Source organism: Argopecten irradians, chromosome 11 (assembly GCF_041381155.1).
Source record: "Argopecten irradians isolate NY chromosome 11, Ai_NY, whole genome shotgun sequence".
Classification (NCBI taxonomy): Eukaryota; Metazoa; Mollusca; class Bivalvia; order Pectinida; family Pectinidae; genus Argopecten; species Argopecten irradians.
In genome coordinates, this window is record NC_091144.1 from 23,254,830 (window position 1) to 23,267,778 (window position 12,949).

Consider the following 12,949-nt stretch of genomic DNA (forward strand, 5'->3'; position numbering starts at 1 on the left):
TTCTTGAACAAACTATGCATGCAGTTGTCCTTAAGATGCATCTATAAAAATGGCTTAATGATAATACTCTTCCTTTTAAGTACCCTCAACAGCAAAACACACACTTTTTTTAATTTCGGACACAGATTTAACAATGAAACGAGGATCAAATTATATATTTTCATGTCTTTTTATTCGTAATCTATAGACCTATGATCATCGAATTGACTTTGTAAACATGTTATGCAGTTATCCAGGAAATATGAGGGGGAAAGGACAGCAATTAGTTCCCAAGGTACCCGTAAATCGGTTAAAACAAGGAACGCCTGTTCGTCTGAAAAAACAACGGGAGGTAGTCCTGCAGGTACATCCTGGAAGATCTGTAACGAAAATGAATTGAGGAATTCTTATATAGATTATGCTATCAACGAGTAATAAACTTGAATGTTTTTTTTATTCTATGGAAATATAACACAAATAATCGAGATAATGGTTTAATGAATGAATAAATAAATATAGACGAATAAACTAATTACTTTATAATAATGAATAAAATAATAAAAAAAATGAAGTAAAAGACTTTTGAAAAATAAAACAATTATAAAAAAAAATAAAGATATAAATAAAGATAAAATCATTACATTTAATTCATTATCATCTCAATAAATACAGCATTTCACGAAAGTCCATTTTTCCAATGAAACTAATTACATGCATGAATTAATTATAATTGTTTACTGAACCTTTATCTAAATGCTTCATATTTATAAAATGTTAAAGCTACCAAAATATCATGAAATTTTATGAATAATACTTTACATTTAGTCACCGAATACTTTCTCATTATAATTCTGAATTACTTACTAATCGGGCTTCCAATTCGACCTATTCCAACTGAAATATCAATAGATCAATAAAATATGAAATAGCCAATGGTTTCGTAACAATACCATTACACACTGTCTATTTATTAAGCCACACATAAACCAAGCACAGTCACGTTATATAGACTTTTTTTCCCATAAATTTCATAGATAAGTCAGGGTAGGAGATCTCACTCTCATTTCTATATGCCTATTGTTTATAGTGGTGTTTAGGTGATAACTAAGATATCTATTAATTATTAACATAAGTATGAATTTGTGGCAATGGATTAATCCAATCATCGTCTTATAATTATGTCCTTTTATATCTTCCTACACTATAATTACAATTAAATGTAGCTAAACCTATATGAATAACCTTATAGTAGTAAAAATAAATCTTCCAAAGTGAATTTATCTGTGCAAGCAAAACTAGATTACTCCACGTAATAATCTTATTTTAAATACAGAATCCAGTATCCATGACTGGTCCCAAATACCGTGGGTGGATAACAAATGACTAATAAGCCGATATGGACATTTTTGGTCTGTATCCCATGGGTGGAGGGAACCTTTTCATTGAATACTACATTCAATACCAGTGTATTTTGCTATGTACTAGTTGTTACTTAGGGAGAGAAACTCGTATACATGTAGGCTGTATATGCTATGCCTGTTGTTCTATCCTTTTTCAAATACTTTTAAAATGAAATTTGTTGAAATAGAACTGCTATTTAATAGCCATCTGGAATTATGACAATTCCTAAATTTGTTTGTTTGTTTGTTTGATAAATTAACGTCCTATTAACAGCTATGGTCATGTAAGGACGGCCTCCCATGTATGTGGTGTGTTGCGTGTATGTTGTGCTGGGTGCGTGTTTTGGGAGACTGCGGTATATTCATGTTATGTCTTCTTGTATAGAGGAACTGATTTCCGAATTAATGAATAACAAGCAAATTCGTGGAAATTCCATCCCCGGCTTTCCGGACATATTATAGGTTAACCTTATTGAGGTTAGGTTTAACCTTGGTTGAAACATGAAAAAATAAATTGAAGTCTTATTCGGAAGTGATACATTTAACTTTGTTACCAATTTTGAAGGAAATATGTTAATATTTATTACAGTTTTTGTACAGAAGTGACAGAAAATGACTTTTTTTATTAAATCAAATGGCCATAACTCTGCTAATTAAGATCTGCCAAAAGTGACGATCGAACTTGGCTCAGCCCTTAAGACATTTAATTTTGTTACCAACTTTTAACAATATTAGTTTTAACATTTGTTAGTTATTACACAGAAACTGCAGAAAAATGACATTTGTAGTAAATTAAAGGGCCATAACTCTGATTAATAACATCCGCTGAAAGAGTTGATCAAACCTGGCCAGGTACTTAAGGCATTCAACATTGTTACCAAGTTTAAAGAAAATCGGTTAATATCTATTATAGTTATTGTACGGAAGTGGCAGAAACTGATTTTTTTGGAAAATTTTTTTTAGTTGAAAATGACTTTTTTATTAAATCAAATGGCCATAACTCTGCTAATTAAAATCTGCCAAAAGTGACGATCGAACTTGGCTAAGCCCTTAAGACATTTAACTTTGTTACCAACTTTTAACAATATTAGTTTTAACATTTGCTAGTTATTACATAGAAACTGCAGAAAAATGACATTTGTTGTAAATTAAAGGGCCATAACTCTGATTCAACATTCAACATTGTTACCAAGTTTGAAGAAAATCGGTTAATATTTATTATAGTTATTGTACGGAAGTGGCAGAAACTGATTTTTTTTATTTCAGCAAAGGGTAAAATAAGGTCCGTTGAAAGTCGCGATCGAACTTGGCCAAGTCCTTAAGGTATTTAACCTTGTTAGTAAGTTTGAAGAAAATCGGTTTACATTTGTTACAGTTATTGCACGGAAATGAAGTGTTACAGACAGACAAACCCAAATTAATATCCCCCGTTTCGGAGAAAGTGGGGGATAATTAATATTCCCCGTTTCGGAGAAAGCGGGGGATAATTAATGTTAATATAATAGTTAATAGTAAGGGAGACAACTCATGTTTCGTTCCTGTACAATAATACAAATATAAATGCGATGGCGAGAATGGTAGTCGAGGAGCATTGTACTGGTCGCCAGTTAGTACCGTTCTAAGTGTATGTATTTAAATGAATAAATGAAACATATTATCAAAAATAGAAATCAAACAACTTGAAAACACATTCAATTAAGAATTAACGTCAATACATATTAACTCCTGAACGATTGAATGATACACACTGTATTTATTACGTGTACTTACGGAGCCGACCACGACGTAATAGCCTCAATTGCCTCCGTGATACTAAAAATACATAATAAAATCAACGTAAGACGAAACAGACCTAAAATATGTACTAAAACATCCGGATTTACAAGCATGATATATCTATATCATATATATGTACTACTTTTCACACAGCACTGGTGAAGCGATTACTTTACATGTACCTATTTCAGTGGTAATAAAGTTTACGCGCTTTTTGCATTAAACATTTTTTGCTAAAATATGATGAATATATGGTTGCGTTGATTGTATTTGATGTATGTCATACGTATAACATTTTTTTAACAAACGGGCGAGGGCGAATTATTCATTTCGATAACCTGTTACAATTTGACTTACCTAAATAAGTACATTTGCAATATAAATGGAAATCTGTCCATAGTGACCCTGGGTATTCAAATAACATTATGAATACTGCAATATCACTTTATAACTTTACACAATTAAATTAATAATCGATGTGGATTTGTAGGGTGGAAGTCAAATGTTCACATAAATCAATAGTTAAAAGTTAATTGGACAAATGGAAATAAATGACATTTAAACGTATTAATAAATGAGCAGTCTCACTGGATGATGGTGTCATTATAATATATTGAACAAAATACAGGAGAAACAATATCAATTGAAATACATTGCTAGTATCGGTTATTGTTGTTTTCATTGATAATAGTCCTTTCTCGTTTTGTAGGCCTCCTTTCTCGTTTTGTAGGCCTGAAGACTTACCTAGTCGATTTATAGGTGACAAAGGAGTTACAAGAGGTAATCTCCCTACAATAAAAACATATATTAATATGTTTTCGAAATTGCATTAAATTGTTTCAAGCACAAGCTTACTTGTACTTTAAATTTATGATAATCACACATGTCCATAAATGATGTCGTTATTATGTATATAGTCTCTCAAAAAGGTCCGTTTGAAATGATATTTTACATGTTTTGGTATATTTTTATATCATATTACAAAATTTTAATAAACAATCGAGAAATGGTACTCTGTCAATGCTTTGTGATTTATTTAGAATACACTCAGATTTTTGTAGTACAAATGTATATCTTCATAGCATAAGCAATAATGTATAATAAGTTAATCCTTTAAAATAAATTTCCGTTAGCGTTATATTATTATGGATATCATCATGTTTTGTTTCTATATATTTTTCTATGAATTTTATTTTAACTTTTATTAATTGAAGTCTTACCTATTCGACCTAAACGTCTTTCTGAAAATGCAAAATCACAGTACATTATTGTCTCAACTAAAACGTAGAATTCATCTCTCTAAAATACGTCCTAAATTGCAAATGCAATACATGTTGAAAATATAAAAGTGAAAACAAAGATATAATTGTATTAAAAGAATATAGAAAATTGTTCAAACTTGCTTATATACAATCTATGCCATCATCTCATTGTGTAAAACATGTTGTTGCTGTTTGTAGCGTTCCCGCTTATTGGTTGATGCAATGATAATATTTTAGCTACGTCATTTTTTGGCAAATGACGTTGCCATAATTGAACATTTAACAGTTGTAGTTCTATTTAAATCAGTCACATGATGCTTAATTTTTTACATGAATCATAGAGTATATGATTCGATATTACAATGAAGAAAGTAAAGATTATCAGTGTTTCGAAAACTTGAACCATATTGGTTTACCTGGGATATATCTCCATTGGCTTTGTATCCTTACACTGAACGCATCACCGTGAATTGTATTACATGTTGTAGAATCACATATATTTGCGATTTAGGAGAAACTAACGTCTCTAGAAATGATTAACATTAAGTGAAAATTAACATAGGATTTAAATATTAGAAATTAGTTCATCGAACAGTATGAAAACAATCATCATATGATCATTTTGATTCAATTTATTAGTCATATATGAATTTAAATACAGTTTATCTGTCTTAAGCGACCACTCATGCACACACAATGAAAATCGATAAGTGGTCTTTTAATTAAGAGTGGTCTCTTAATAGAGTAGATCAGGTTAAGGAAGGTAAGTAGTTCGACGATGTAGAATATGAGTTGTTATTCACTGAATACAGCATTACTTAGTGTGTAATAAACATTTATAAAATAATATATAATGAAATCAATATAAAGTAGTTTTTTAAAAAAATAAACAAATCTTAACAATGGGACTAACTCATGTACCACGTGATACCCGATAACGTTTGTGCGGGACTAGTATCTCCAATGGTGATGGAACGTAGCTATTTGTAATTTTCCTGCTGAAATGACGTTCGCGCGGGATATCATCTTTTGACGTCATTCCCAATCTCTCCTACAGTTCATTGCGGTTCCCACATTCACCTCTGTCAACGGCTCACGAATTGGCCGTCTGTTGACCTCGGGTCACATAATATGACGATTGTTAAACACATAGCGCCCCCTTTATATATGACGCTAAAGTGATTGTTTTTGAAATGGCTGACGACGTATGCAAATCGTGACTATTTACTTACAAGTAAATCTAGTGTATTCGCAAAATAATCCATTATTGTTTGGTTTGCTATTGAATGGTCGAGTTATATTATGTAAGAACTGGTAGTCGTTTACAGGAAAATAGTACAAAAGGAAACTTATTATATATATTAGATAATTTAGTATGAGTCCTAAATACGTTTTTCAAGAATCTTGAAATTTCGCTGGGCCGTTTACATAGATCAAATGGTGGGACCGCAATGCACCCTGGGAGAGACTGCGTCATTGCATCACCAATAGAAACAATAGTCCAGCACAACACGTGGTACCTGAATTATATCCATTCATTTCAGTGTTTATTCATAAAATAACACCAATCTGGCTCTCAGTCGGTGTTATAGCAGACAAAATGTTTTTTCTGGTCGCTGGGGAGGAAATTAGGTGGGCGCTGGTCGCATTAGAGAGATAATTGTTTAAAAGAGTTAAAATATATAGTGAAAACGATTGGGAGGATATCAAGTGGTCGTTTAGAACAGAAGGTGGTCGTTAGTACAGTAGATTTGGATACCAATTTTTTTTATTGTTGCTCACATACTTATCCTATTGTTAGACTTGTAAACAGACGTATTGGCGTAAACAACGTTCATATAACATCTTAACATCATGTATATGTACAGCATTGTATATGAACATAAAACGCAATTACATTATAAAAAAGTAATTATTGGCTAATTATCTTTGTGCTACTTATGAAATATTTCTTTATGTTTTTAAGAATTAACTTGAATTAAATTTTGGAGATTTAAAAAACCTGTGATATACTCTAAATAATTGAATCTACCTTGGGAAATTGCTTTTTCTGTGTGCTTTGAAAAACACATAAAGTAGTACATTCAGACTTTTAATACTGCAAAACATGAAAGAATTCGGAGTGTAGTTGGATTTTGCAACCCCGACTTTGAATAAACAATAACGTTATACTCGGACGTATCACGTACCTAAATTATAAAATATTCTGATCAGAATATGTATATATATGTATGAAAAAACACAAATCCAAACAAATCTGCGATTCCTAGCACTTTTTGCAGCTACCGCTGCTTTTCAGGGGATGTTAATTATGATATTGGTAAGGCAACAATGCAAATAGCAAGGATTGATGATGTAAGTGTAGGTGCAATGACTTCTAATATGTGTATTTTATGACGTCATAGTGTATTGTTAACTATGACGTCATCAGTCCTTGTTGTTTGTGTTGTTGCCCTACCAACATCATCATTAAATATCCACTTAAAAGCAGCGGTAGCTGCGAAAACGCTAAAAGATTGCAGATCTGTTTTGATTTTTTCTTTTTTCGTATTATAATTTCATCATAAAGGTATTTTACATTTATTTCTACATATGTATATATATATATAGCAAACGACAACCTAAAAACCTCAAAAGAGTGTTATGCTCTTCAAAATTTCAAAGGGAAGAACAGAACCCGTATATTATATTGCAGATTTGTTTTGATATATATATAATTCTAATTTGAAAATAATGACGATATAATGCTACATGAATAACGCAATTAATCGCATAATAATTATAATGAACTAGTGCACACCTTATGATCCGGACGATCATTGTTTCATTTGTGTGTACAGTGTATTGTAATTTTTTTCAAATTTATGACTTCTAGTAAAACCTTACCTAATGGATCAAAACGTCTACCCAGAAGTCTTTCTGAAAATCAAATACACAGTATTATTAGTAACTACTATTCTCTTATTTTTTAAAATTTTGTTTTGCTTCTGATAAACAATTAATTCAATACGTAATTGAAAAATAATTATGTCCAAATTAATTACATAATGAGATAATTACAGTGTGCTGCTGAAACGACGATTTTCATCAACATAATGAAGCACTTACCCTCTCTTCTTCCAAGCATTCCGAGTCGTCGAAGTTCCCGAAGGTTAGCTGGGTTTGAAATGTAAATCTATCACATAGTCCGCCTGATATCCAGACCCCAAGATGATCAGGAAACAGTCTTAAGTTTAGACTTAGCCAATCACAAATGATGTTACAAAACGCTACGTCATATTTGATTGGATTAGAAAAAATAAGTCTAGGACTCTTTCATGACCCTGAAGCCAGATATATCATCCGCATAATAGTTTTACATATGTATCACCTGGTGTGCCAAGCAGAAAAGCCATTGTGATGTCATGACAGAAACAACAAAGTGACGTAGGGATAAATGACAGCGTGCCAAAATGGCTGCCTCCGTACAATTTATCAAAACATTTTAATATTGGAGTCCTTTAAAATGAATGTTTTTATGTGTTAAGAAGTATCTTAATTGGTGGTCATTTCATGTGATAATTTATGAAACTTGTCTAGAAATTTTGTCAAAAAAAGATATTCTAAGAATCATTTCATATGAAATGAACACTCATCCTATATTCATGTATATATATTAATAATTATATCCAAATTAAAAAATATTTTCCAAACTATATAAAAGATGATTAAATGAAATCATATGAGTACAAGTGTTCTTATGTCCATACAGAATCAGAATGTTGTAGGCAAGAATTAACTATTGATTCTCATTTGAACTATTAGGCGCAAAATGTTAAACATGACGTATACCTTGCCCCAGTATTACGAAACAGACTTAAGTTTATACTTAACCAATCACAGTTGACGTTATAAATCGTTACGACATATCTGATTGGTTAAGCTAAAACTGAAGTATAAGACTGTTTCATGATCATGGGGTCAGCTGGTTCAGAAATATTAGCGCGTTCATTTAAGATCAAAGTCAGAGACTCCTAATAGATCGGACAGCTTACGGTGATAAAATTGTACTTAAAACAACTTTAAAAAAAAAATAATTCAAGAAAATTAAAAAAAAATAGCAATATATATTCGGACTACTGGTATCCACCTTCATAGTAAAATGTTATAATAAGGAAGAATTTGTAATATTGATGACACAATTTTAATTGAATCACGCAATTAATTGCATTAAAGATGTAATGAATAAGTGCACACAGAAACGTTTGCCTTATAGTTATGACCCGTACGATGTGTATTATGTATATCGTTTTTTATTGATTTATAAATTCAATTCAACTCTAACCTATTGGGTTCAAACGTCCATTAGAAGGTATTCCTATAAATCAAAGACACAGAATCAACACATTTTCACTTTCATATATCATTTTTAACTTGTTGAGTCTGAAGTTCACAATTAATTAAATACATAATGAAAAAAAACAAAAAACATTATATACAAACGATTTAAATAATGAGATAAGCACACCATGCTGCTGAAATGACGACCTTCTTCATAATGATTAAACACTTACCCCGTCTTCTATCAGGCCCCCGGAGTGGCCGAAGTGCCCGACGTTGTCCTGGACCTGAAATACATATATATATCTAATTTGATTTAAACTAATATGAAGTTATTTCGCCCGCGTAGTATTTTACATATGTTACAAGTGAAATATAACATTAAGTGATTGTACATTGTGATGTCACGACAGAAAAAGTTTGAGGTCCTGAAAAATGACGCAACGTCATGACTGCGGCACCAAGTGGCTGCCTATGCAAGATTTCAACAGCACCTTTTGGCGTTGAAGTTCTTTGAAATGTAGTTGTTGTTGTAATCATATAAAAAGTATCTTAATTTTTGTTTAAGAACTTTCATTGTTTGTATAAGAGAATATAGTCTTTCCGAAACAAAAATTAAAAGGAGGTGTTGTAAGGCCGCCCACGATCGATTTTTAATTTTTTGGTGCAAATACATCAATCGGCACATAATACGTATCGGACCAGTACTTATTCCATGAATAGATTAATTATGCGACTACAGCGCCACCTTTTGTAAGTTTTACGTCCGATTCCTACTTGTGCGCCTTCAATGTATCATATTAAGACATACAAAACAAAGAGATAAATTATTTTGGTGTAATAACATAGCTTTTCGTATTATCTTTTTAACGATATACAATACGTCATTAGATCTGTTGGGGTTTTCTTGCAATTTCCAGTTTTGCTCTTAATTTTGCATGAAAATAGAGGAATTTCATTTCATTAGTTTTTAATAAATTCCTTAGATAACAATGGCAAACCCCGAGTACCCTAAAATTTCAGCAATCGAAAATATCTTCATATATCATTTATTGACTCAAGAAAATATTGTGTCGATGAATCACTGGGTATGCCGACTTTTTTTGCACTTTTGTACGGCTACCCCCTTTATTTCTTACCCAATATCAAAGTACTGAGAGTACTGAGAGTTAAAAATGTTAAACGAAATCTGTCCTTCTCTCGGCTCTATCATGTATCAAAAGCCGCTTTAGCGACGTCATACTTGAGTAAAACGTATCCTATGTAAGTTGGTGTACCAAAGTTGGTCAAACTGACTTATATATTGACATTTGACCTACATATAAATAAAATCTTCTTTTGCCTATATCACAAAATGTTAATTTTAGGGTCATATATTGAACTAGACAATATGTTAAATAGGGTCCTATAATATTTCCTACACCAATCGTCAGAAGTATTTCTGTCTTCATGGGTTTATTTACTTATTAATAAGCAAATGTTCCGTTTAGCGAAACGTATTATGGTATATCGGTGTAACTTATATGTTGACCTTAAATATTTCTCAAAAGAATATACTGTTGTTTTTATGTCATAAACATGTCATGCATAATTTGGATTTCATTCTTCAGCCAAACAGCCCATCTCGGACTATTATTCACACAATAAAACATAGTCAAACTATACAAACTATACTTTCGGATATTGAGAAGAAGTTGTTTGAATGAAAAGTTTATACGTACGACGAAATGCGAACAGCGCACGACCATGGACAAAGCATGGTGACTGTAGATCATCCTGACCCTTCTGGTTAGATGACCTTATGACATTAAAATGAAATAACGATGAAAATGCGGTCCTGCAGGTAGGGCGTTAGAATTGTACCTACTGCCCTTATCGCATGATAAGAAAAGGCGACTAAATTTAGGATCGTATCATAGCATCTCTTCTTCCTAACTTAATTTATACTTCTTAACGCCTTCCTTGACACTGTCTCACATTTGGCCTTCGGTTGAGAGCTCGCCCCTGTGAGGTAGGCTCTGGGTTCTGTCACCTGGCGGAGACACACCCTGCTTAGCGCTCAGCATTAAGGGAGTAGGACGACTTGTTCGTCTGTTGTCAGTATGATGTGACTGGGGGATGTGTTGCTTGGTGTCTTCGGCGGCATGTTTCAGTGATATAGCACTATGAAAAGGGCAAGAGTTCCACTATAGAAGAAGACACAACATGAATATACCGAAGTCTCCCATATCGCACACTACGCACTTCATACACTCAGGACACTGCATACATAAGATGCCTTCCTTACATGATCCTGGCTATCAATAGGGCTTTGATTTAATCAAACAAACAATGAAAACAATTTTATAGAGTCAAGAATGCAGGAATTGGTCTACTGCAAAAGTAAACTGGTTGATTCGCAGATTTTTGTTGACTACTACAGCTATAGTAATTTAAGGACGGCATCCCGTGTATGTCCTTTCATATATTCTATGGTGTTGCCCCATCAAAGGACATATATTTCATCAAAGTTTTTCCCCCATAATTAATCTAGTAACAATAGTTTTTTTTTTTTTGAAAATAGTGAATCTGATATAAACATTGACCGACCAATTCTAATAAACTCATTGATATAGGTATTTCGGTCTCCTTTTGTTCTAAGAAGTTAGACGAAAATATCTAGCAAAATGAAGCTGCTAGAAATCATGCACTTTCATGAAGGTTGTTGGATGAGAAACAAACTTATAACTTGTAATCAGTACCTGGTAAACATTTTAGTGGTATTATTTCGCGATACCTATAGGTTACTAAAGGTAAAATGAGACATAGCGCCTCGTCTGATGTCTGATTGACGCCAGCAAAATAGTTACCAAATTCAGTCGCCTTTTACGATCATGCAATGGTTATAGCAGGTGCAATTCTAACGCCCTACCTGAGACGATGGCAACATTGATGGTTCCCTTTAAATAACAATGGGCAAAGGACACATACTGTCCTATTTATTACCTTAATGCTTATACAGTTTCTGGAATGCAACATGGCATTGTGTATATGTTAAATCATAACTGTCAGTTTTATGTGTCCCACTGTTTCAAAACGGATAAGTAGAATTTCTGAAAAATATTATTTAAACATGAGTTTATGATGATTATTTCAAGGTTTGGTCGAAATACGCACCTCATCATCACATTCTACTCCAACAGTAAAGTCGGTAATATTAGACAGTGTAATCTCATTACTTTGATATTATGGAAAAAACAGGGGGTAGACGAAATTAACCTAAAAAAACGTGGCATATCCAATGATTCATCAACTTGAGCTGTTTATGGTAAATCGATGATAACCTGAATATAATTTTAAACATCAAAATTTTAGGGTACTCGAGTAGTGCCTTACTTATTCTGGTGCTCGAACGAAAAATTGAAAACTTCAAAAAGTCGTATTTTCTGTTAAATTTGATATTTACGTTCGATTTGTGATCGAATGATATTGGATACAGCCAAGTGTGATATGTCGTTAAAAAGGCAATTTTATGTGGTATTTTAAATCACAAGAAAAACGTGATTTAAGTGTTTTTACTATGACTTATGCTAGGTAAAAGGCCCAATGGACATTAAATTTACCAGTGTTAATGTAGGGGGCGCTGTAGTCCTAATAATGGTCCAATCGGGTTTTAAGTATTATAGACATATGTGTATTAATGCAATTAACTAATTTAAATTCAACAATCAAAAAAAATATCGTGGGCGGATTTTCACCCTGTATGCAACACCTCCTTTTACCAATAACAATTATGACGATGTTAGAACATCTGCATTGATGGCTTAAAGTAAAACAACACCAAACTTCAACAATTTCTGTGTAAATGTGTGCTAACAATGGATTTATTTGTTTGTTTTTTTTTTTTGGGTTTTTTTTTTTTTTTGTTGGTTTTTGTTTGGTTGGGTTTTTGTTGTTATCATTTTTTTCCAAAAAACACCCCATTATATCCAATGTGACATGTAAATAACAATATTTATTAGCAATTTCTTGGTCATCTACTGCATGGTAATTAAAGCAATGCCGGGAAACATAAGACGACCCGCGTTATCTTTATCATAATTAGCATTTAAGTTATATATCTATGTAAACATGCTCCACCGCTAACAAATGGTATTTTTTCATAATTAAAAACAGGAGCAGACGATTTAGTAGTTTTCTTCGGTCACAAAAGTTACTTACTTTACACCATTA

General features: G+C 32.3%; 1 protein-coding gene across 2 annotated transcripts; it reads right to left on the reverse strand.

The window, feature by feature from the left end:
- Positions 1-194: 194 nt before the first annotated feature.
- LOC138335805 (uncharacterized) lies at positions 195-7,789 on the reverse strand. 2 transcript variants are annotated; one of them, XM_069284966.1, is made up of 7 exons: positions 7,526-7,789; positions 7,304-7,336; positions 4,376-4,396; positions 3,900-3,944; positions 3,150-3,191; positions 844-873; positions 195-359 (listed from the first exon to the last, which is right to left on the reverse strand). In XM_069284966.1, the coding sequence occupies exons 1-7, from the start codon at positions 7,542-7,544 to the stop codon at positions 229-231; spliced, it is 321 nt and encodes a 106-aa protein (XP_069141067.1). In that variant the 5' UTR covers positions 7,545-7,789; the 3' UTR covers positions 195-228. The 2 variants fall into 2 exon arrangements, with proteins under 2 accessions (XP_069141067.1, XP_069141068.1); XM_069284967.1 differs by lacking the exon at positions 7,304-7,336.
- Between the last annotated feature and the right edge of the window lie 5,160 nt (positions 7,790-12,949).